Raw genomic sequence first — 27,392 nt, forward strand, 5'->3', positions numbered from 1 at the left:
TCTCTCTCTCTCTCTCTCTCTCTCTCTCTCTCTCTCTCTCTCTCTCTCAGACGGCCCAGGGAGGCGGCCATCGCACCTTACTGTACGGCCACGCTGTCCTGCTGCGACACTCCTACAGTGGAATGGTCAGTTACACACACACACGCGCACACACACACACGCGCACACACACACACACACACACACACACACACACACACACACACACACACACACACACACACACACACACACAACAGTGGCTCTAGGGAGGGCCTTTCACCTTTTATGTGAGTGTAACTCACAGACATGAGATTGAGACCAATCCTCATCTCACTCCTGCTATGAAAGTGAATAAGTGACCAATAAGTGAGTACAAACACTCAATAGCTGGGCCTAATTATTACTGGGGTAGGGGGGGTATGTTTTGCTCTCCAATTGGGATTAACCAGTACTTAAGTACATATGAACACCTGACCTTCTCTGGAGAAACAAATCCCATCCAAAAGAGACTTTAAAGAACTTAAAAATAAGTATCTCACATGCTAAACACAGGTCTGATGCACTTTTAGAGCTTTGTGTTAAGACATATGTTTTCTTGGTGCTGTAGATGATACTCTACAGTAACTGATCAGATGGACTGACCATATGAATTGTGTTTCTCTGTGTAGTACCTGTGCTGTCTGTCCACCTCACGCTCATCCACAGACAAACTGGCTTTCGATGTGGGACTGCAAGAAGACACCACAGGTAGGAATCAAACAGATTTCTGTCAAAGCGTAGCATATTTTATATTTACTATAAATTTGCTGTGACCCACAAAACGTAATATTAAAGCTGCATTAATCAGTATTTTTATATTATTCACCACAGCTCTTTGGAGTGTCTTTCAGCTTATTATGTTTGGTTTCACGGCACAGTCTTAAGGCCTTTGCAAACCATGCGATTCATTTGCACATTATTAATATTTTTGGAACCAGTGAATACAGCTTTCACACCAGCGATGGAATTTCAATTTTTTTTATTTTTCAGACCAAAGTCAATTTTTCCAAAGTTTCGCTTTTTGACATGTACACATCTAACCAATCAGAAGGATAGAGGCAACCCAACTCCTGTCGAAGTAAATGAATCAAGCAAATACACACAGCTGGGACTGTTTACAAGCAAACGGGACCTTCCTCAAATTTAATACTCAAGAGAAAACTATTAACAGAGTGAGCTCAAAACTTTGGGTGCAGTAAACAACCTACTGTCTGTACTTCAGGTTGATTATGCTCATACACAACTTGTCACCATGCTGATGTCCCATATGCTGCAGGATAGTGGGTTGTCTATTGACAGCTTAGCTATGGGTAGGATTACCCCTTATCTTGTTCCCCTCTCATTAGTACAGGACGTTCTGACTACAGCCTCAACTGACATAGTCACACCACTACAAGCACACTTAGCATACACCTTGACCCTGAGGCCAGAGAGATGGCTTTTATCATTAACCTGTCCATAGTGACACCAGACAACATCTACCGACTTAAAGACGTAGTAAATGTAGGACTCTGTCAGCACATTAAAGTGCATACGCCTGTACCTCAGACATATGGCTAGCTGCTGCTCTGGAATCAATCAGCTCACTGAAATGACTTCTCTGCTTCTTCGAACTTGGTGCCAGCTGTTGCAGCAGTTGAAGCAGCTGTGGTTTAGTTTGAGCTTCCGAACCAAACAGTGAAACTCACCCAGTTCTTCTCTCCTTGTCAGTATTGGGTGTACTCAGGTATTTCCTCTTGTTTTCTTTTTATTGAGTAAAAGGAGGACCAGATCATCATCACTTGATGTTGATTCCATATTTCTTTTCCTGAGGCGCAATTTTTTTATTTTTTTTATCCTCATAATGTATTCGCTAAATCCTGTCGCGTTTAATGTGAACAGTCAGGCGCATCGAAATTCGCCTCCAAATTTCTCACAGTTTCGTGCTGATTATTTGCGTCGTCGTTGATGTGCAGAGGCCTTTAGTCAGCTTATTAACCTAACTTCCAACAGCAGTATTAAAGAGCACAGAGCTCTACTGTTATGTTTACATCACAGACATGAAAAATCAGTGCCTTGATCTTAAACAGTGAAAACCAGCTAACTCTGGGTTCATTTAGTCTGATCACATTAGTTGACTGGGTGGAATGACTAACTGGTCCAATACCTTAATTCAGGCCATATTAAAAGTATTATCACCTCTTTCTGAAGTAAAACTGTGGAATTCTTCTGTCACTGTTATGATACTGTCAGGTTTTTCACATAGTCTGACTGACCTGCTGCTACTTCATGGTGGTTTTCACTTTAGAACAAAGTCAGAACAATAAGCCACTGCTAAGTAAACCATCTTCCTGTGTTTGTTCTTGACCTGCTTTAGTAAAGATGATGTAAATTGCAACAGCTGCAGAACAATCTAGGCTACCAAAGTGGTACACGGGCCAGGCAGAGGTGATAGGTAGTATTACAAGACTTTATGTTGCTTTATGAGCTTACTCATGCACACATTTTATTTCCTGTGTGTGTGTGTGTGTGTGTCTGTGTGTGTGTGTGTGTGTGTAGGCGAGGCATGCTGGTGGACCATCCATCCAGCATCAAAGCAGCGCTCAGAGGGAGAGAAGGTTAGAGTGGGAGATGATCTCATCCTGGTCAGCGTCTCCTCTGAGAGATATCTGGTCAGTAGCAGCTGCGTGTGGGAACATGTGTGAAGAGGAACTGCTTAAATATTACTGTCACTTTTACCTTCTTTCTTTCTTCCTCCTTTGACTTTCTCTCCAGTCATACATAGTGGCTAATAGGATATCCACATATATGCAGCTATGGATAAAAAATCATAATAAGCCATGTCAGAGGCTTGTGTACTGTGTCTACTGGTTAGAGTAGCTCTCCATTGAAGCATTCATGTGTATTGCCTCTCTAAGCCAGGGCACACCAGTACTTAAAACAGCAATATTTTGCAGCAAACTATCTTCATTCCAATGGAAACAGAGTGATCAGTCAAGTTCAGTTTTAGTCAAATGTAACTCTTGAATTTAACAGTAGCAAGCTGTCTTGGCAGTGCTGACCTTTGAGGTATTGATGTATAAAGAGAGCTGGATACAGCGCCATAACACTCAGTTTTGCTGCCAGGTTTTCCACTGCAGTGCAAAAAATCCCCCATGACCTAAAAACTAATTTCCCCATAGACTACCATTATAAAAAGACATTTAAAAAAAACTGTTGACAGGACGCCTCCAACTGCATGTAAGGACAATTGTAACTCTTTGTATTATGCATTTTTAATACATGAAGGTTTTATTTTAGTAATACAAAAAAAATTTAGATTTTAAAGTTTGTGATGTCGTTACACTACTGTGCATATTCAGCAGACCACACAACACGGAAGCTACAAAACTTCTCATTTTCATTGAATAGGAGCCATCTTTGAGTCCAGTATCTAGTTCCAAATACTGTAAAATAAACCAGTGCATCCTATACCAGTGAAATGCAGAAAGAGTTTGGATCTGGATATGGTTATAGGTATGTAAAATGCTGTCCACACTAAGAGCAATAACTATAACGATGTGAGCATCCACACCTATGAACTATAACTTCCTGTAAACAGCTCTGATGGAGAGTTTGTGTGACTTGAGCATGCATACAGCTACACACTGTATCAACTGTGTTCTTTTAAAAGGTTTAATTGAAACTCAGCCTAACCCCAACCTAGTCTGAGTTAATATACTGGACCATTAACCATTAACCCAACACTAGACTTGTATAACCATATGTGATTATAAATGAATAACTACTAGTGCATTCAAATAAACCGATCTTTAATAGGAAAGCATTTTTCCCAGCATGACACACCCGAAAATAGACTGTTACTTCAGAGAACTTTATTATACCTACAATTATAGAACGAAGACAGCAACTTGTCTGAGTTTTGATTCCAGTAAATATAAATGGTAACTGTAATAAAATATAATGCTGTACACTGATAAACCTAGGATAAAATGTGCTTGCAATGTTACATTTTAAGACAAAATACTGATTACACAAACTAACATAACAAGCATTGTGAGCAAAATTGGTCTGACCCCCTCTGTCTCTTCATTTATCTGCCCTTTCCCTTTCTTCTTCATGGCTCCCTCTCTGTTCCACACTTCCTTTCATTCTGTCTGCGTGTCCTCTGATCAGTCACTGTATAGAATGCTAAACTATGGATGCCTTTAAGCACTGCTGACCACATACTGACTGAATCCATCAGACCAATTGCATGGTCTGATGGATTGGGAGTGCTGGGTGCTCCCAGTGGTCAGATAAGGCCTGCCTCTCTGAATAGCTAAAAGCAGGCCTCAGATTCAGGAAACATCTAGAGTGTTTGTGTGGATCTCAGTCTGGTGTGTCGGTAAATAGTTTATAAGATTTGGTTCTTATGTTTCTGTTCCTGCAGCATCTGTCCTATGGTAATGGCAGTCTCCACGTAGATGCAGCCTTTCAGCAGACACTGTGGAGTGTGGCTCCCATCTGTTCTGGCAGTGAAGTTGCACAAGGTACACCTGTCTTTGTTTCTCCTTGTCTTATTTTCTTCATCTTTGTTTTCTTCAAACTCAAACTCAAATCCAGTATCCAGTCCATGCATTGAATCCAAATCATTTCTGATCTCTTATCAAATCTTATTTGGATTACATTTCAAGATAGTAACTAAAGACTAAAGTACTGTAACTACACCTCAGTGATGTTTAATCACCTTTTCTTGGCTTAGAGAAAGCAGAAATACAACAGTTTTTATTAGCAGCCTAATTGATCACAACCTGAAAATGAGCAGAGCAGTAGGTACATTAACTGGATCTGACATATATTAATTAACAGCTGTAGTCTTCACCAGCTACTGTCTCCAAACACTTGAACTCCTGATTCACAACTAAGCTGGTCAGATTCAAATGTTGATCAGTTTGAATCAAAATGTAACTGAGAAATGTGTGTTAGGAGATTTAAGCTTATCAGTTCTCCAGAGCAGAGTCTCCATTCGGTGAAACTACAACACTCAGTCCGCTGACAATCATACAGTGGTGTTACAGAGTGATGTGTCCTCACACTTTATAACCACAAGCTGTCTGAATAGAGACAGCTGCTGCAGACAGCACATTAACCAGAGAACACACAAAATGTCTACAATTAACATTAATTAACGACAGCTGATCTCGTCTGCTGCCAGAGATGTTTGTTAACCAGAGACGGTGACGGTCAGCCAAACATTTGAATCTGCTACCTGCTGCATGTTTTCTATTGATATTTAGTAATAAGAGAGACAATAGGTTTTACAAAACATTGAAATAATGAATCCAGGTATTTTGCCAAATGGGACCTGAATCCAAAATGGAATTAGAACCCACCTCTATCTGCACTTTATTCTAATTTTTCTACAGCTGGTTTACCACCATTCACAATTCATTTGAATGTGTTGCAGATATGAGCAGATTTACCATTTTACTTTGTCTAATGAATTGTGGACAATAACAAATAATGGACACTGCAGCTGTCTGTGGATTCTGCCTGTTGTAGTAAATGACTACGATTCCCAAGATGCTTTGAGTAGTGTTATTTGAAGACACAGGTGTTCATTTTGGCAGTCATTTCTGCTGGTTTATACATATATCTGATCAGGTGGGTTTCAGAATTGCAAATCCATGACATGATTAATACTTTAATTGCCCCGCCGCTCTTGATCCTCGCTGCTCACCTCTCACGTCAGGTTCATCAGAATTCATCAGAACACTCAAATGATTTCTAAAATTAGCAAAGTGTTGGTAAGGTAGCATGTGTACACGTTCTGCTGCCTCTATGCAACCCTGACTGTCTATGTCTCTGGACTATCATGTCTATCTGACCTTCACCTTCTCAGCCCTCCTCTACTCCATTTGCTTCATTTCTGCTCTCCCGCCTGCAGGTTTTCTGATAGGAGGAGATGTCCTTCGCCTCCTTCACGGTCATATGGACGAGTGTCTAACTGTTCCATCTGGGGAGCACGGGGATGAGCAGAGGAGGTACCAATAATTACAACTAGACTGATACTGTATATGGGCTTCTCGTTTTGTCATTTTTAGTAACAATCATTTCAATAGTTGTATAGTTTGCAGTGATTCGGTGTACACACTTTGATCAAATTACACACAATGTCATGAATTTACTGTTAACAAGTGAAGTGTGGTGTTTTGAGTCAGTTTAGTTGTACAGACTCATACAGAGATCCACTACCATCAACAGGAGGCTCTTAATACAGCCTCTCAAAGTGTTGAAGAGAAAAAAAAATACTTGCAAGATCTTGCATTATATTGCAAGTTTTTGAAGTTGCATGTTGTGTATAGCCTTTTTCTTTTTCTTTTTATGACATTGTATATTGACAATTCATAATAAAAATGTACTGTAGTCCAGGGGTCTGTATCATGAAACATGATCAACTTAGTCCATCTCACTTTGGCCTACCAGGCCTTACTGAGTGTGGATTATTGGTAGCTTCCATAGTTCCTCCTATCCATGCTGGCTGTGAAGACATCCTTTCCAAACCAAGCAGGTAGTTCCGGGTCTGAAAATGGTGCTTTTCCACTGCACAGTTCCAGCACGACTCGCCTCGACTCGGTTTTTCTTGCGTTTCCACTAGGTAAAGTACCTGGTACCTGGTACTTTTTTTAGTACCTGCTCTGGTGAGGTTCCAAGCGAGCCGAGCCGATACTAAATGTGACGTCAACAGACTGCCGGCCACTGATTGGTCAGAGAGTCTTCACTGGAAGAGTCATGAGCCGTCCCACACAAGAATCAAACCCGGCATTTTTAAATAAGGCTCAATTTTATTGCTTTGTATGTGACAAAAAGCCACATACAGCAGCAAGTATACCACTGCCGTGCTATGACGACCCCGCCCACGTTGAGTAGGTTTTGTAATGGAAAAGGTCTGTTCTGGAATCGTGTCGAGTCGAGCCGAGTAGTGCTAGAACTGTACAGTGGAAAAGCAACAAAAGTGAAGCCAATGAGGAAGTGCTTCAAACCTGCATTCTCTCTAATGGCCTTCCTAATTAATTTATGGTGTCAATCACTAGTTTGGAGTCTTCTTCAATAACAACATGATGTGCATTTCATTTTAAGTTCTATAGTGTAGAGTTAGCATGGGAAATAAATGGATTAGACATCAAATTAAACTCAAATGTGTAAAATTGGTGGAGTTCTCCTTCTCCAGTATTATGGAACTCTATAAAATGATGATTTGGGTGTTGGGTGAACACTAATAACATGTCACAAACTGAGTTACATATGAACAAAGTATGAGTCCTGCCTGAACCAACACTTTATTAGATTAGTCCAAAAAGTAAACAAATGAATATATCAGTCTACAATACTGTTTGTGAAACATCATTTGCCACTAGTATACATTTACAGTAGTTAAGAATGGAAATGGAATGCTTTTTTTTATGGTGCCTTTTATGGTCAAGTCAATTTTATTTATACATCACTAAGTCACAAGTAATCTCAAGGCACTTTTTACATAGAGCAGGTCCAGACCGTACTCTTTCATTTACAACATTCCCCCATGAGCAGCACTTGGCGACAGCAGCAAGGAAAAACTCCCCTCAAACGGGAACAAACTTTGACCCGTCAGGTTTAACGTAGGCAAAAGATTTTGCTAACTTTTCATCTCCAATGTGTTAAGATGACACAGGGATTTTGAAGTCGTTCGAATAACATCTCTAGGAGGAGAAGGATTTGAAATTGTATTTTTTCAGCCAGTGCAGTAATATGAGTAATGTAATCTCTTTTCCTAGTTCTTGTCAGTACAGGTGCAGCTGCATTGTGGACCAGCTGGATAATCTTTAGAGTCTTGTTAGGGCAGTCTGATAATAATTAATTACAATAATCCAGCCTAGAAGTAACAAATGCGTGGACTAGTTAATCTGCATTTAGACAGAATGTCCTGATTTTTGCAATATTACGTCGGTAGAAGAAGGCAATCTGTGAAATTAGTGTCATGTGGGAGTTAAAGGACATATCCTGATTAAAGATAACTGCTAGATTCCTTATGATGGTGCTGGAACTCAGGGTAATGCAAGTCAGAGTAGCTATATCATTAGATAATGTGTTTCTATGTCCTTAAGGCATGTTTGGAGTAGGTAGGTAGGTAGGTAGGTAGGTGTCTTTATTGATCCCCCTAGTATTATCTGCATAACAATGACAATTTATGAAGTATTTCCTAATAATTCTACCTAGAGGAAACATATATAAGGTGAATAGTATTGGTCTAAGCACGGAACTTTGTGGAACTCTGTGATTCATCATTAACGTGTACAAACTGAAATCGATCTGATGAATATGACTTCAACCATCTTAATTCAGTTCCTTTTAATGACAATTCAAGGTTTCAGTCTCTGTAATAGGATGTGATGGTCAATGGTGTCCAGAAATCCTTTGTCAGGTGCAATCAGGGAGTCGTTTTTAACTTTTCATCAAACATAACTAAACAAATAAATGTAGAAAGTCACACAACTGATTGTTGAATGCTTTCTCAAAGGTCTTAGATAGAAAGGGAAGGTTGGATATAGGACTATAGCTAGCTAAAACACCTGGATAAAGAATCAACTTTTTAATTACAGCTACTTTAAAGGACTGTGGTACATATCTTGTTACTAAAGACAGATTGATCTTATCTGGTAAACAAGTGCTAACTGAGTGTAAGTCTTCCTTAAGCAGTCTAGTTGGGTTCAGGTCTAAGAGACAGAATGATGGTTAAGAATAGATTAGTCACTGAAATGAGTGACTAAGTGAGTTAAGGAAGTTAAAGAAGGTTAGAAGGTCTAAATATATATCAGGTTTTACAGTTAATTCTAAGGTTCCTGTGTTTGAGGATAAATCGCTGCCAGTTGAAGGCAGAAGGTGATGACTTTTGCCTCCAATAGCTAGAATTGTATCATTAAAGAAGCTCATGAAGTCATAACTGCTGAGAGCTATAGGAATACATGGATCAGTAGAGTTATGACTCTTTGTAGGCCTGGCCAAAGTGCTGGAAAAGGAACCCGGGGCTGTTTTTACTCTCCGCTATTAGCGATGAGTAATAGGTAGCTCTGGCATTACAGAGGGGCCTTCCTATATGTTTTAAGACTATCCTAACAGACTAAGAAAGATTCATTCAGTTTGGTGGAACGCCATATGCTTTGAAGTTATCACAATATTTGCTTTTATCATTTTTTTTAAAGGGGCAGTATAAGTATAAATCATCCGTATTAGTTCAGCTTTAACACATAGCCATACAAAATATTTCATCATTTTAAAATGCAAATCCATTTTTTGTCCCGGCCTTTACAGTTTTAAGTCAATGTAAAAGTCACTTCTGCAATCCAGTCTTACCTTCCAGTCTTTTCCTCTGCTCTCTTTCACCCTCCGGTTTAGACCATCAGACATATAGCATACGGCTTTCTTTTGTATGGAAATTAGCACGGCCTCCAGGGAGAGAAAGTAGCAACTCCCATTACCAGACCGAGCTCTCTGCTGTGACTGAGATGAGGAGGACTATTAATAATTATAGTTTTAAGGTTTTCCCAAAAGGGACAGCCACGTTGTTAAACAGTGCATATGAGAGTGACTGTATTCTCCTTATGTGACTGTCTGCTGAGGTTTATTACTGACAGACTGAGTCATCCAGGTAGCAGGATATCAAAGCTAAACAGTGACTATCATAAAAAGACATAATGTTATGTATGGAAAACCAATGTCATTTTTTCAATGTGATTGTATGATATTTACCTTCAGGACTGTGCACTATGAAGGGGGACCAGTGTCCAGTCACGCCAGGTCCCTGTGGAGGCTGGAGACACTGCGGGTCGTGTGAGTACAACACACACACACACACACACATACAACGTATTTGCACGGTGATTACTGGCTGAAAAGAGTCTAGCATGGGTTGGTAGTATTCACTGTGGGCAGCTGAGTGGATGCTAGTCTTCCAATGGCTTTTCAAGGATTTTCAATAGTTGCTAAGTAACAGCAGTATCAGGACCTGACAGTAAATTTAAGCAATTTTTTCCAGGTAGCGCAAGGTTACGCAAGGTAGCTGAATGGTTACCATACTTTAACAGTTTAGAGATAAAGTGAGCAGTTTGTCAGTGATGAAAAGTTCTATTTAAACCAGTTGAAAATACAGAATGTATCATAACTACTTTATCTTTTGATTTTCTCTGTGTGACACATACACAGATGCTGATTCACATGGAGTGGATTTCATTTAAAGCAATTTGCCTTCACTGACCTTCACCGATTAGACCAATTACAAAGCCCCCCACAAAAAAACAACTTACCTCTTTCCCTTCTTACCTACTATAATAGCAGAGTGAGCCAAGTTTTAATTATTCTACCTCCCACTTTTAAAAGTGTCATCCTAATAAGCCAACCTGTTTTAACCTAATAGTTAAACATTTTATGCAATATTCTTATTTGCTTTCTTTTAAAGGTGTTAATATAACATGCAGCACATGCAAATTTTTGTACTAAAACAGACCACTGAGAGGAAGGGGATGAAAACAACCAAAACTCCCAACACAGGCCTGAAAGCTGTAATTCAATTTTACCCTCAATGTAATGTTTCTCTGTGTGTATGTGCTCATGAGATGCATTAAAGGTGGAGTCAGTGATTCTGGGGGAAAAAATGTTCAATCAAATTCCTCAAATATCTCCTCACAGTCTGCTAGCTGTCTGTACTCTGTGTGTGTGTGTGTGTGTGTGTGTGTGTGTGTGTGTGTGTGTGTGTGTGTGTGTGTGTGTGTGTGTGTGTGTGTGTGTGTGTGTGTGTGTGTGTGTGTGTTTTACAATCAACATCCAGGATTTTGCAGGGTGGAGCTTCTGAAAGAGCACAACAGGAAACATGTATTCGTTTGAGTGTTTAGTTCAAATATTAACAATCTTTCTCCAGAATGACTGTCTCTACCTTTAATATGTGTGACTGCTATGTTTGGAGTTAAATCAAATTTAAGAAGCAATGTATTTAGTTTCATTAGAGTGATAAATATCTACTACTACCACAGCTACATTCCATAATACTATATTAGTAGTAATATCTATATTGTCCCTTTTATTAAGGAATCCGCTCAAAACCCCAGATTGCTGTTTTTACATTGAAACAAACAAGAAACAGCAATGTTAACATTAACATATGAGCTTCAGGTATATTTTTTAAGTTTAGACAGAGCAGGGCTAGCTGTTTCCCCCTGTTTCCAGTCTTTATGTGAAGCTAGCCTAACCCTGTCCTGACCGCTTACACATCTGTACCTACTACATTAATGAGAATGATATCAATCTTCTCACCTAAAGTTGAACTATTCCTTATGTATGCTTGGGGTTTAACCATTATGTAAATCTTGGCTATTTTATATTTTCAATTGATGGCTTATTCATGCCTAGATTTCAGTGTTTTGACCTTTCTTACATCAGACAGTTTGACTTGTTACAGCTGGAAAAGCAAAGGTGTTCCTAGTAATGTTCCATTTACATGCTGCAGTGAGACAAGACAGTTCTCCAACATGTTCAATAGCAGCTAGTTAAAATATCCACCTTTAGGTCTGTTGAGCCCACTGACTGAAATGAAAAATAAGGAATGTAAGACACACACACACACACACACACACACACACACACACACACACACACACACACACACACACACACACCAAAACACATACTCTGATGTAGGGTTCAGACATATCTCGACATATCTTGGAGAGAAATGTCTCTAACGAGCTGGAGTCTGGCTCCAGCAGCACTGTTACATCACGTGTTCTGAGCATCTGTGACATGAACAGCACAGGACTGTGTGCTGAAGCAAATGAACATTAGCCTTCAGGCTTCTAATTTAGCTTCTGCAGTTTCTTTTTTAAACTTATTCCATTTTAACCCAACTCGTACACATCATTTTAGAGCTGCATTACGTTATTTTTGTTGGCCACTTGGAGGCAGCAGAACACACTGTCAACACAACATTATGCGGTCATAAGATACTTACACATCCAACAGACACGGAGAAACATCGTCATTCCTTTTTCCAGTTGTGCTTATGTTCAGCTGATTTGCTCTGGCTTGAACAACTCCTTAGAAAACAATATCTGGCTCCACTAAATCCTCCACTATGTTCACCTGCTAGCTAGTCACTTTGTGTGTGTGTTGTTTGGTGCTGGGCAGGTAGTGTATAGTGGTTTTATCAGAGCTTTTCTCTGAAAACAGCTGCCTGCTGCTGAAAACAAGGCTTGTGAGGTAGTGAAAATGTGCTGCTCAACCAAAAATTGCACTGAAAGATGCTAAAACACTGTGGCCAGACTAACCTCCTCAGGAGTCCCATAAATTAACTTTGGGCTCCTCTATTGCCCTCCCTATGCCTCCCACTCTCTGTTCATTTTAATTTTGCCAAAGGGAGAGTTGCCAATGTATTATATTCCACACAAAAACAAGCAGACAACAAAAACAGATATTCAAACTTGCAACATACTGATATACACAATAAAAGAAATACACACTACACATACATTTATACCCCTGCCTGGTTCCCAGTTCATACAGAGGAGAGTATGCTCTCACACAGATGAGTCTGGATCCACACAACAGTGTCAGTGAGGCTGCTATAGCAGGAGGGACCAAACTCATGCCAAAGCAATCTCTTCTCCATTTGAAAGTGTTCTCTCAAGGACCAGATGGCAGTAGTGTGGATTGAGGCAGTAATCAGTGTCACTTGTTTTTTGGTTAGTAAGAATCTTTACTGACCACAGTTGGTTGATATGTTCAGTATTTATATGTATTTAGATATGATTCTGAATGTCTTCATGCCTCTGTTGTGTTTGTATCCAGGTGGAGTGGGAGTCATATCCGCTGGGGTCAGCCGTTCAGACTGAGGCATGTAACCACAGGAAAGTATCTGAGTCTGATAGAAGACAAATCTCTGCTGCTGATGGACAAAGAGAAAGCCGATGTCAAGTCTACAGCCTTCTGCTTCAGGTCCTCCAAGGTACACAGTCACAAGATCGTATGTAACAACGCGACATAATGAAAGGAACTTCTCTGTGTTATTTGTTGAGGACAGGAGTAGATGGCAGGTTGCTGTGAAGCTGCTTTTTTTTTTTTGCTTTTTTTTTTTTTCTTCAGTTGAATTTTTGGAGTTAATTTTTGTGTTTCATGAATGTTTTTGTTTGTGAATATCACTTTTTTGCACATCCTTCTGCTTCTTCATCATCTCAGTGCCACGCAACATCCACTGCCCTTTATATTTTTCATGGGTGAATTAATTGACTTGATGTTAGGATTAAGAATAATGGTAAAGGGACTGTACTTATATAGCACTTTTCTCCTCTCAAAGTCCTTTTGACCACTCAAAGCACTTTTACACTACATGTCACATTCACCAGTTCACACACATTCATACATTGATTACAGGAGCTACCACACAGTGTACCAACCTGCTCATCAGGAGGAGACTAACCATTCACACACATTCATACAGCGTTAGGTCAGCCATTAAGTTAATGTTAAGTATCTTGCCCAAGGACACATCGTCATGTGGACTGGAGGAGCCGGGAATTGAACCGCCAGTCTTCTGATAAGCGACCCGCTCTACTTTTTGAGCCACAGCCACCCCATAATAATAACAACTTTAATAATAAATGCATTTACTTGAGCTACTATTTAAGTACTTTTTTAATGTTATATTTTATTGATTCACTCTGTAAAGCACTGTGTAACTTCACTTAGACAAGTATGATTGTCATGCATTGATTATAGTGCGATCGGAACAATAAACAGTGAAACTATAAAGAACAAAGCAGGTTGAAACTAATTTAATTAATTTAACTAAGTAAAGAGCTCCTCATGCAGCACCTGCAGTAATCACATGGATCCTGCGCAGGCTATGCTACACTGTGGCTCATAAGGGATTTACAGTTCAACCATCTAACTTGGAGTCTAACTATTGCCTCAAAAAAATGAACTCTGAAACTTACAAAGTAAATATGCAAGAAGTGGAGTAATGATACCTGATTTCCTGGAGTTAGTTGAAAGCATAGCAGCAGCACTGTGGATGAGCTGGAGGCTAGAGAGTATTACAGTACAGTCCAAGAAAGAGGATTACTTTCTCAAAGGAGGGTATATGTACTTGGTAGTTAAAGGATAGGCTGGATTTAAATATATCCCCTCAGATTCCTTCATGCTGAATGACAGGCAGTCATATTGGGTTTGCAGTGGGAGTATAAAGGGAAAGCGGGAAGCATAGAAGCTCTGCAGATTTGGACTGAACTATTCTGCTGAGTCAGGATTGTCATTTATGAAAAAGCACATCAAAATAGATCTTAATAAGATAATAGAACTACAATAAACTCCACTGAGTCGTGTGTGTGTGTGCTCACAGTAATACAGTGCTATCAAACTAATGGTAACATATGACTAACTGTCCTACTGTCATCCAAATATGGACTCAGAGGGACAGATTTACTGCAGCTTTTTTGTCGCCTGCTTTTCAGAAGTAGAAGTGACGCATTTCACCCCAAACACACGTTCTGTATTTCTCAAACAGTCACAGCAGGTTGGAGTCACAGCCGGCGTGTGTCATTTGCGTGAGTGTTTTCAAGGGGCGTCTCTCTCTCTCGGTTTGAGTGTTTTTTCGAGGATCGCACACATGTGGAGTTGAACCATGACCAAAGTAAAATATTTTGTGATCAAAAAACAATGCGTTATGATTTGTTTTCTGAGAATAGTGATTTTATAGAAGCACCTCTGCTGAGCTGCACCTGTGAGTTCTACTTGAGTTGTAGAAGTGGGCGGTGTCAGCTTCAGAACAGGAGCTGACTGGACACACATATTGCACATTAGTACAGCAACAGTTTTATTTAATATCTGACTTGCATTGTCCAGTTTTGTAAAGTAATGACTACCAACTATTTATTATCAACTAGTGAGTGAAATATGTGTAAGTCAGCATGCTGCAGCTCTCAATGCAGGTTTCATTTGATTGGGTATCACAAGTGATTTTTCAAGCCTTCTGCTCTTCTTCAGACTAAAGACAAAATGTACAGTCGACATGTTAAATACACATGGTCACCTTACAGTCACATGATGTGCCAGTCCCACTCAATATTGTTATATATATATGGGTCAATGACGTGCCTATGACATGTTCAGTCTAACTGCATTTTTTTCAGTTAGAAAAAGGTTTAAATTGATTTAAAAAAATACCATATATATGTAGTACCTTTCCTTTATATGAAATCACTTTAACTTTTCAAAAACCACAAGTTATTAGTAATTTTTCTGTTATTTAAAGTGACAAAACATCATGTGGTGCGACCAATAAAACCAATAACTGTATTAAATTCAGAGTAAAATATCACTTTTAATATTAATCACTGATACAGTATGCTTAACTGAATTGTATTTTTAAATTTTTTCAATCATTTTTAAGCAATTTACAGGAAAAATAAGTCTTACATACATTTCAGAAGGCAACTGTGACATTATAGAACATAAATATGAGATTATTATTTACAAAAACTTAAAGGACATGCAAATAATTTGTTTCGAAACACTTAAATTCATTTATTTTAAGATAGATCACGGTCGCACCACATGACTTTTTTAAGGTCAGTTCTAATTCATCGAGATGGAAAAACACATAAAACACCTAATTTACTATTTTAATATGTATTTATGTGTACTCAACCTTTCTTAATGTTTGAATTACTGCAATAGATATTCCCATATTTATTATTTTTAAATAAATCCTTATACGTCATTGACCCATATATATACACTACCGGTCAAAAGTTTTAGAACACCCCAATTTAAGTGGTAAGTGGTGAACATATATTTGAATGATTGTGTTACGTTTAATCTGTATTCATTTATTATAATATTCACTCTTCCTTTCTTTCTCTTTTAGGAAAAGTTGGACCCTGGTGTGAAGAAGGAGGTGGATGGAATGGGTGTTCCTGACATTAAGTACGGTGACTCTGTGTGTTTCATCCAACATGTGGACACCTGCCTGTGGCTCACGTACCAGACCGTTGATGCCAAGTGCGCTCGCATGGGTGGTGTACAGAGAAAGGTACCGTACAATGTTAAACCCATGCTGCACCTTTTTAAATGATAAATAGACTGTACTTATATACTGTAGCACTTTTCTAGTCTTTCAACCACTCAAAGCTCTTTTACACTACATGTCACATTCACACACTTTCATATACGGATGGTGCAGCCATCAGGAGCAATTTGTGGTTCAGTATCTTGGATATAGACATGTGGACTGGAGGAGCTGGGAATTGAACCAGTGATCTTCTGATTAGTGAACGACCCGCTCTACTTCCTGAACCACAGCAACCCCTTTTTTCAACTTTGTATGTCTGGCCTGTCCTGTGTACTAAAGAGTGGTAGCAGGTGCAGCGACACATTAAGAAATGAAGCCTTTAGTAGATTTAAGGTGCATCCATGCCAGGTCATGTATGTGAGGCAGTTCATGGTTGTTGTTAGGACCTGGGCTAAAAGTGAAGGAGCCTACATCTGGTCATATCATTAAGTTTCACCACGAAAAGCATGCCTCATTAAGAAATATATCCTGGCAATTTAAGGTCATTCTCATCATAGACATTTAAAGCGGCATTCATAAAACAGTTTGTGTGACTTTAACTTGAGGTATTTTAGTGAATTGAAGCATCTTCATGTTTGGTGTCATGATCCCGGGATAGTCTCTCTTTTTTTTGTCCCACTTGTTGATTTTGCCGACTCAGGTTTTATATAATAGACTTGAAAGAAAATAATTTCCACTGCTTTTTGAAAATGTTGTGCTTGGATTCATTCAGAGTGATATTACGAGCGGAGTTTTTTTCAGAAACGTGCATCTTATTTCAGGCCATCATGCACCATGAGGGTCACATGGACGACGGGCTGACGCTGTCCCGGTCGCAACACGAAGAGAGTCGTACTGCCAGAGTCATCCGCAGTACTGTGTTTCTGTTCAACCTCTTCATCAGGTGGATTACTGCATGCACACACACATGCAAAGTATTGTAAGTAACAAAAAAACTAGAAGAGAAAGAGGCTGTGTTGTGTATTAGGTTGCATTAAAAACAACAGCAGCAGCATAATGATTTAAAAAAAGTGCACGTGACATCAGGAAATATACATAAAACCACCAAAACACAGAATGCCAGCTAAACCAGCATCCTACAGCATGCTCGTGTACATAAACTGTACATCAATTTCCTTTAAATGCTACAAATGTCACTTGAAGGGTAGCAAGGCTGTAATCATCCAAAATGAAGCTCAGGGGAAATGCTGGCTCCTCTGTAATGAACATAATTTGAGATACTGATAGTAACCTAATTGAGAGTAAATATGCTGCTCTTAAGTGTATATCAGCAGCAGCCAAGCTAAATCCTGCTTTAAGGTTTGGTGAAATCCTTTAATTTGAGAAGAGAGCCGCCTCCTTCTGTGAATAGTGGTAGAATACTGCTAGAGTAGCTTGATACAAAGGGAAGACATCCACACCAACAAATGAGCTTTACTTATGCAACGCAACAAACACGCTGCATTTATATTTGAATGCTTAGCAGATGCTCTCGCTTTACGTGTGCACAGCGAACACACTGCTGCCGTCGAGATACTGCAGAGTCAGACAACAGCGTGCACTTGTAAACCCTGCAAGGCCAGTCAGGTGAATGCAGTGTAGACAGCCAATCTGGAGTGAGTCACAGTTCATTATGGTACAATAATACAATGCAGTGAACCACAAATAAATGAGCTTTCAGTATTATGATGTAGACATAAGATGTAAATCCTCAGCTGTGAGTAGCAGCATGGCTGACTGATGAAAAAAAATCAATATTATACCAAAGACTGAGCTGCATCATCAACTAGACATGTGCATCTCAATTAATCTAATGAAAAAAACCTAAACCAACGGTGACACTAACAACCATTTCCTCTTATTGTCAGGTGTCAGTCAATACAGTCAGTAACTGCAGCATGTGCAGTATCAGGTAGTAAAACATGAGAACTCATCAGAGCATAAAGACATTTCCCTCCGCTGTATGTCTAACAGAGGTCTGGACACTCTAAGAAAAAAGGGGAAGAGCTCTACTTTCGATCTACCGATCGACTCCGTCAGCCTGAGTCTGCAGGATCTGATCGGCTACTTCCAACCACCTGGAGATCACCTAGAACACGAAGACAAGCAGAACCGTCTGAGAGCTCTGAAGAACCGACAGAACCTTTTCCAAGAGGAGGTAGGACATGTCTCCGTCCGTGTGCCTAAACTCACATGATTGCAAAGTTGTATACTGTTGAGTTTTGTCTCCACTTTTTCCAATCACAGAATATCAAATAACCTCATTTTTATAATGTTAGCAATGAATTTTTATGGACAAAATATACCTAACAATTCCCCAAAGTTAGTTGGTACATGAGTCTCATACAGACACCTACACGGTATGATGGCACAGTTAGAGTCACATGACGAGACTGACAACTAAATTAAACAACCCTGCTGTAATAAACCCTTTCAAGTGAGTAGCTGTATGACAGGACTGCAGTTGTTTTCATGCACAGCACTCACATTGGAAATAATGAAGAGACTCATGTGTTTCCAGTTTGCAGTAGGTCAACATCTGCATGTCAATCAGCTGTTTTGTCAGTCTACAGCAGGTTCAGCTTGTGTTTGCTGGTGCTACATGAAAACAAGAATGATTTTAATGAACATATTTGGAAAAAAAATGGAAGCTACGATAGAACCTTTTCACAGTAGACAATTTGACATGTGAAATAAGGAACAACAGAGGTGTAAATGATCAGATGAATGGTGGCTACATTCCATTTAGCTTTTTCAGTTTGAGAGTCTGTTGGCTCACTGTGACTGTCATGACTTACACTTCAACCTCAGCCATTGTTAGCAAGTGTCACCAACATGTGTATCACACAGAAAACAGAAAATAGATTTATATGGAATTTCAGGAGACAGTATGTGAGGTCATTACTAATAAAATGAATTTATTTGGTAGAGTGTTTACTATACAGGAAGAGTCCAATAGATACTGTGTGTTTGTTGATTAGACCCGATTGTGACATCATTTTTAACAAGGTTCATCAATCACAATATTGTCTAAAAGCGGTAATAAAGAACTGGAGATCACTGGTTTCATTTCATTGTATCACCATTAACAGAATCATCTCATTAAAGCAGTAAAAGCAGCTACGTGTGTCTCTGTAGGGAATGATCAGCCTCGTACTGGAGTGCATCGATCGGCTTCACGTCTACAGCAGCGCAGCTCATTTTGCTGAGGTAGTGGGAAGAGAAGCTGGAGAGGCCTGGAGTTCCATCCTCAACTCCCTCTACCAACTACTGGGTAAACACACACATGCATACACACACTGGAAATATAATAGCCCACACTTCATTTCCAGAGGCATTGTATGCACAAAGGGGTTTATTACGTTACGTTACGTTATTTAAAGAGATGATAATTCATTTAGCTGGATTTCAAGATCACAAGTCGACGCAAGAATCCATCAAGTCACGTCAGATGTTAAGTTATGCGCTTGTGTCCAAACTAGAGCTGGGCAATAAATCAATATCATATAGATATCGTGATATTTTTTAGGTATCTTATTACATTTTGAACATCGTAGACTTAGACTTAGACTTAGACAAAACTTTATTGATCCCTTTGGGCAGGTTCCTTCAGGGAAATTGTGCATCCAGCAGCATTACAATACAATTTAAAAAGATAGAAAAGCAGCACGAAGAAAAATGAAAAAAAAAGGAAAGGAAACATAAAAATAAGAAGTAAAAGAAATATATAAATACTATGTGTTTAAAATAAATATTACGTGTGTAGATTTAAATATGAAGTATTAAGTGTATTGCACTTGGACATAAATAATGACGTGTTTATTGCACATTGACATGAATCCTGAGAGTGTTTATTGCACATTTCACTGTTTATCTTTGCATTATGGCTTATTTAATTTCCTGTTGTACTCTTATAATATCATGATATGGAAGAAGTGTTGTCTTTTCCTGCTTTTAAAGGCTGCATTACAGTAAAAATGTCATTTTTTTGAGCTAAACACACTGTTCTATTATTGGCCTTTATCCACTTATTCATTGTATATTATATATCCACGTTACTGATGATTATTTATTATTTACTATTCTCATTGTGTAGATATTTTGTGAAAGCACCAATAATGATCCCTTCAATATTGTCAAAATAGAGTTATTTGGTTCAAAATATTGATATTTGATTCTGACCATGTCTCCCAGTCCTTGTCCGAACCACGGATGGTTTGGACCAATCAGCGTCCTATGAGGATTCTCACATGATCTCACAATCTTGGGAATTAACTGCCTCACGAGATAGGACAGTGATAGAAGTTCATCCAATCACCTGCAAAGTATTTTTTGAAAGTGCCAGATAATTAACTCCATGGAAAGATGAGGTTAGAATATAAATGGTTGCAACAAGAGGACAGAGATCAACAAAGACATGTCGGAATAGTCTGTCTCTACAGTTATGTGGGTTATTACAGAACATCAATCAATGAATCAATCAAACTTTATTGATATAGCAGCTTTCATGCAGCTTAATGAGGTTTAAAGTGCCTCACAGTTGATTGACAAACTGATAATAAGACAGAACAAGTGTAGATGAGGGCGACATAAAGAAAAGGAATAGAAATGATGAAGGAACAAAAACAAAGAAAAAATTGCGCCCAATGCACGCAAGTAACAGCATGTCATGTTTCTTCTCTCCTGTCCTCTCCTGTCCTCTCCTGTCCCCTGTCCTCCACCTAACCCTGCTCCTCCCAGCTGCACTGATCAGAGGAAACAGGAAGAACTGTGCCCAGTTCTCTGGTTCCTTGGACTGGCTCATTAGCAGACTGGAGAGACTTGAAGCCTCATCTGGTAGGTCAAGGTTGTCGCTATATGGAATTATTGATGACTGATCACCATTCAATCATCATGAAATCAAACTAGCAGTAGGTGTGGTGGGGGATGTTAGCAATCCTGGACAATGAATCAGCTCAGTCAGTTTGAATTTTTAAGAAAGAGAACCAAAGCAAGAACATGTTTGATAATGAGGGCTCATTTTACATTTTACTGGTTATCTATTGGTTATAATTATTATTACTTTCATAAAAACTGCACACGATCATGAAATTAATAGCTTTTTACTGATAACTTATTTCCTTTTATAATGGCTTTACAATATCATCTTTTATATTGTTGTATATCGGGCTGCCTCGCCCAGTCTCCTCATCTTCTCCTGCTGGCATTTTAATATTGATGTGCTTTTGATTGCTTACTGCCATATTCTGTATATGCAGGTATACTGGAGGTGCTTCACTGTGTGCTGGTGGAGAGTCCCGAGGCACTCAACATAATCAAAGAAGGACACATCAAATCAATTATATCTCTACTGGACAAGCACGGACGCAACCACAAGGTGCAGGCAGATATACACAGGCATATGTATATCTATAACAGAAGTTCCACACAGGTATTCAAGCTTCCAATACAAAAGCTTCCAAATCAGTTTTTAAAGTTGCAGGCAAATAATCCACATGGTTATTTGTGTGTGGTGTGAAAAATGTCCCAATGAGATCAATCCATCAGGAATCCTGCAGTTCCACCTGTGTGCCAGTAGGTGTTTTGCATGTGAGCGTTTTGGACTGTGACGGTGATGTATTGACGACAGCGATGTGTTTTTGTGGTGTGTTAGGTTCTGGATGTGTTGTGCTCGCTGTGTGTGTGTCACGGTGTGGCGGTGCGCTCTAACCAGCACCTGATCTGTGACAACCTGCTGCCAGGAAGAGATCTGTTACTGCAGACCCGCCTGATCAACCACGTAAGCAGGTATACGCACACACACACACACATACACACACACACACACACACATGCAGATTTGTGGCATAAAAAAAAAAACATAATGGACAGAAGTTGTCATTCTAGCACACTAGCAGGTCATTTTTCCTGCTCAGTGACAGTATTCCATCTTCTCGCTTCCTAACAGCATGCGACCCAACATCTTCCTGGGTGTCAGCGACGGCTCGGCCCAGTACAAAAAGTGGTACTACGAGCTGATCGTGGACCAGGCGTTACCGTTCGTCACAGCCGAGGCCACTCACCTCAGGGTGGGCTGGGCCAACACCAACGGCTACGCACCCTACCCCAGCGGCGGGGAGGGGTGGGGAGGCAATGGGGTGGGTGATGACCTCTACTCTTACGGCTTTGATGGACTCCATCTTTGGTCAGGTGAGCGGATTATGTGTGTGTTTGAAAAAGAGAAGATCATACAATAGAAGCTGTTCATTTCATTGTACTTCTATATAATAATCATACTATTTGTTCATCTTTGTTCAGACAAGATACTAATATTAACATATTTGATGTGTTGGGGAACGGTACTTTTAAAAGTAACTAATAACAATACAAAATTATTGCTTTTAAAAAGTAACTAGTTACATTCCAGCATTACCTTCTGAGAACAGTAACTGGTTAGAGTACTTTAGTGTTACTTTGTTTTAGTCCAGACCTCCTTTAAATATAATGACTGTACTATCATCACACAGCCAAGTCTGGATCATAATCTGTAAATCTTTACACTAATAGCAGGAATGACACACACAATGTCCCATTTACAGTCTTTATTGTACAGCTTTACATAAAAACTGTAAAAGTGCAATATACAGTACCAGTCAAAAGTTTGGACACACTTTCCCATTCACATCAATGAGACAATAATAATGTGTCCAAACTTTTGACTGGTACTGTGTATGTAATAAGTAACTTACATACCTTTCTAAACACATGCTTCTTCATGTTTGAAGTAGAGTTCCTGTTACCTGGTCACAACTTATATGTTACTATGATGTTCTTGCTCTTATTTCCTCCCACAACTTCAAAATAATGTAAATATTTCCACAAAGTGAATGCTGTCCCTTCTGAGCTGCCGTACCCATGCCCAGTGATATAACCGTAGCACATAGCCAGGTGCATGCCTGCCAAGAAAGTAGTAACAGTGTGAATTTGTGTCGGATTTTCTTTTCTTGTGGTAAAAAGGTAGCTAAAGGAATAGTTGGTTAAAAATAATAACAGGAGCGCCCTGGTAGTCTGGTGGTTAGAGCGCATGTCCCTCTCTCTCTCCCTGTTTCCTGTCAGCATATCTGCCAGTTACTATCAAAATAAAGGCAAAAAAGCCCAAAATATATATATATTTTTTTAAATAAATAAATAACCGATTACCTTTCTGAGTACTTAATTTGCGGATCTAACGTGTTAGGTTACTCGTTACATCAAAAAAGTAATCCAAGTACTCTAACGTGTTACTTAATAACTTAGTAAAGCATTACCACCAACACTGTATGTCATGAGAAATATTCACTGCATATGCTGGGTTTGATTCTTTTACACAAACAAATTCAGCTTAGATGAAATGATGAATATTGAGTAAGATCATTTCAGATGGGAGATTTCAATTTTAAATGATATCAAAGATTTAAATGGCACATTTTGTGGACTATGAAGTCAACTCCAAACTCAACCAAAACTCTGCGCTCCACTGTCTTTTCCACCAATCCTGTGCAGGCTGCATTGCACGGACCGTCAGCTCACCCAATCAGCATCTTCTGAGAGCAGAGGACGTAGTGAGCTGCTGCCTGGACCTCAGCGTGCCCAGTATCTCCTTCAGGATCAACGGCCAGCCTGTTCAGGGCATGTTTGAGAACTTCAACACAGACGGCCTGTTCTTCCCTGTGGCTAGCTTCTCCGCCGGAGTCAAGTCAGTGATATAAATGAAAATCTAGTTATTGCATGTTATCCTGTATCAGAGGAGATGTTTTTAAAATGGCAGGGACCTTCCATTTTCAAGAGTAAACTGTTTTATTGCCAGGCATTTACACTAAAAAGCCTTAATTTACCTGATGGTATTTATTTATCTAGGTATTTACATGTATTTTTAATGTATATTAAACATGTGATGAATGGATTGCTTATCTGTAAAAGATAAGAGTCTAATGGAAACTCTGCAAGCTAACTTGGTAACAAGGTTTGATGGTTGGTCTTTCACTTCAGGAGGAAGAAAAATATATTTTCCCATCCCGTCTTTACCATAATGTCTTTCCCTCCTGTCACATGTCATTCTGCAGGGTCCGGTTCCTCCTCGGGGGTCGTCATGGAGAGTTTAAGTTCCTCCCACCTCCAGGTTATGCTCCTTGCTATGAGGCGGTGTTACCCAGAGAGAAGTTAAAGCTGGAGGCCAGTCAGGACCAGACCGCAGCCAGAGACCTGCTGGGACCCACCGTCACATTGAGCCAGGCAGCATTCACTCCCACACCTGTAGACACCAGCCAGGTACAGATCAGTGCAGATCACTGTCAGGGTCGGGTTGGGTTGGAGGAGAGCTCATTTACAGAGACAAGTGCAGGAAATGTTTAATATAAGTATGAAATCGTAAAATGAACCAATATATTTAAATTATTCATCAGTTTTATTTTTTAAATGTTTTCTGTTTTAATGACTTATTTCATAATCCCACTTTTCATGACAAAGCCTTTCACGGGCCAGGCTGAAGCAATAGTGTGTGTAATGATGGAAACTATGCAACTATGTGTGTGTGTGTGTGTGTGTGTGTGTGTGTGTGTGTGTGTGTGTGTGTGTGTGTGTAGATTGTTCTGCCCCCTCACCTGGAGAGGATCAGGGAGAAGCTGGCAGAAAACATCCATGAGCTGTGGGTGATGAATAAGATAGATTTGGGCTGGACGTTTGGTGCAGTGAGTATCAGACAAACACCCCGAAACTCTACACGTTATTGTGTTTGAGTCAAATTTGTGTTTAGATGTGTGGAATGTACATTTTTTTCCTGCTCAAAACATTATATTTTCAAACAATAGCCTATATATTATACCAAAAAAAACACATTTTTTTTCTTTTCTAATGACTATAAAAAAGATTACATCTGTGGTGTTATGGATCAAATTTGACCTGGTAGTAATTATAGGTTGTTTATGCAGAGAAGTACATAGTAAATGTTACCAAACCTTCATGAATAACAAAACATTACAAAAAAATAAAAACCATGGTTATAAAATCCTATAATAATTGTATGATAATATTATATAATAATATTACAATCATGTTTAATGTTAAGAGAGTGCATTACCTTGAATTCAGTTGTAGAGTGGCACGCAGCACATATGATTCCATACACACAACTACTTTTCTTCACACGTCACACACACACACACACACACACACACACACACACACACACACACACACACACACACACACATATATATCATAGCACAGCTGCTAATTTGCATCCGTAGTCCCTAATAAATAAATAGAAAGGATACAAATAGAAGAGACAGCAAATAAATAGATACAATACAAATATAAGGGACCACACACACACACACACACGTGCGCATGTACACACACACACACACACCCACCCTTTGATCTGTCACTGTGTATACTTTTATGCTGTTATTATTATGGGAACCACTTCCTTCTCGCAGACAAAGTGCTGTATATTTAGTGTGTGGGGGAGTGGTAACACAAATGGCTATAAGTAAAACCTGTTTGAGGACTTACACACATCTCAAGCAGCATGTGCAGGTGCTGACACCAGCAAAAGATTCACAAGTCAAAAAGCTCTTGATAATGTATATATTTGATCATGAAGAGGAGGAGGGAGTGCAGGGTGAATGTGAAAAAGAGGATGAAGTGTTGGAAATAGGATAATGTTAAATGTGAGTACAATGAAGAGAGCTCTGATGGAGACTCATGACTCAGAAGCTCAAAGAAAGACAGTAACGTAAAAAAAAAATGGCCTGGTCTTTTAAGGCAGAATATCATCAAAATGACCAAACATCCTATAAGGTATGCTGTCTCACATGTCAAAGACATACAATCTACCATTGAGCTCTTTATACCATACTATATAGAAAAGGTTATTATTGACATAACAACATGGAGGGCAGAGAAGTGTTGGGAAACAGTTGAGGGGAGATTGACACATGCCACATCTAGGGTTTCATGGGACTGCTGATACATTCTGGGCTTTACAAATCCACCAATGAGGCCACTTTTAGTTTATGTGATGCTGACACAGGCCGGACTATTTTACCCATGCTACTATGTCCCTCCAAACCATTCATATTTTTTGAGAGTTATTCAATTTGACAGTCATGAGACAACACTGGCTTGTCATGACAACTACAAATATGCACCCATAAAAGATGTTTTGGACTAAGTGGTAGAGTGAGAGTCACTGACCTACAATCCAGGGCCTGAGGTCACAGCAGATGAATGGTTGGTTACATTCAGAGATGCTGTCCATCTAGACAATACATCCCAACCTGCTGGAGCTGTGCCAGAGTAGACTCAGGGCATGCGTGTGGTGCTGGAAATGACAGAGGGTTAGAACATCACATGCTACTTTTTTTTTTAAATTTCTCATGCCCTCGGCCAAGACCTGCTGTGAAAGAAGCTGACCATAATGGGGACAGTCAGAAAAAATAAACCTGAGCGGTGTGTGCTGCACTTCTCTGGAGAAATGCCAGGACCGCTCTCTCCTCGACGTTTGTTTTTACTGAAGACACCACAGCTGTGTCATCGTGTCCCAAGAGGGACAAAAATGTGATGCTGATGAGCACACTGCACAGGACTGCAGCTGTGAGCAGGAGGAGAGACAAAGAGACACAAAGTATCCTGGATTATTATTATTATTAAAACAAAGGACACGAACATGATCAGATATATACATAAATATACACAGCTGTACACACACACACATACACAATTACATAGATACATATGTAATTATACATAGCTACACACACACACACACACACACACACACACGACCAAATAACACAACAGATGTGCTCATCATAAACCAGACGTGTCCAAACTATTCCATAAATGTTCATATGGCTGCAGGTTTTCATTCTAACCAAGCAGGAACACACCAGGCTTGACTCATTTAATCAGCTGATCTCAGTCTTCAGACAGCTGATTGGTTGAATCATGTGTGCTCTTGATTGGTTGGAACAAAAACCTGCAGACGCACGACCCTTTATGGAATAGTTTGGACGTGGCGGTCATAAGCAATTAAATAGATGAATTGTAAGTATATATATATCATAGTTATGGATGGATGAATAATAAGTTCCTGAGCAGATAAGATACTTTACTTGGATGATTATCAGAACTTTTTCAGTGCTTGTTAATGAATTCAAACACACTGAGGGTGTACAAACCTTGAACACAATAGGAGGGATAAAGAAAATAAAGTGAGTTAAATGATTTATGGAACACTGTGAATGAGCTGATTTAT

The 27,392-nt window shown here is 39.4% G+C and overlaps 1 protein-coding gene across 1 annotated transcript in view; it reads left to right on the top strand.

Annotated features, from left to right (window-relative positions):
- Positions 1-5,955: 5,955 nt before the first annotated feature.
- Positions 5,956-27,392, top strand: part of ryr2a (ryanodine receptor 2a (cardiac)) — a 114,377-nt gene continuing 92,940 nt past the window's right edge. Inside the window, exons 1-14 of the mRNA XM_062443053.1 lie at positions 5,956-6,026; positions 9,775-9,849; positions 12,856-13,012; positions 15,932-16,096; positions 16,897-17,018; positions 18,089-18,272; positions 19,253-19,388; positions 20,855-20,950; positions 21,373-21,491; positions 21,768-21,901; positions 22,062-22,303; positions 23,636-23,828; positions 24,196-24,400; positions 24,715-24,819. Of these exons, the coding sequence (XP_062299037.1) occupies positions 5,974-6,026; positions 9,775-9,849; positions 12,856-13,012; positions 15,932-16,096; positions 16,897-17,018; positions 18,089-18,272; positions 19,253-19,388; positions 20,855-20,950; positions 21,373-21,491; positions 21,768-21,901; positions 22,062-22,303; positions 23,636-23,828; positions 24,196-24,400; positions 24,715-24,819 (1,986 nt within the window). The 5' untranslated portion in view covers positions 5,956-5,973. The remainder of the gene's footprint in view (positions 6,027-9,774; positions 9,850-12,855; positions 13,013-15,931; positions 16,097-16,896; positions 17,019-18,088; positions 18,273-19,252; positions 19,389-20,854; positions 20,951-21,372; positions 21,492-21,767; positions 21,902-22,061; positions 22,304-23,635; positions 23,829-24,195; positions 24,401-24,714; positions 24,820-27,392) is intronic.

This window comes from Scomber scombrus, chromosome 21 (assembly GCF_963691925.1).
Source record: "Scomber scombrus chromosome 21, fScoSco1.1, whole genome shotgun sequence".
Taxonomy (NCBI): Eukaryota; Metazoa; Chordata; class Actinopteri; order Scombriformes; family Scombridae; genus Scomber; species Scomber scombrus.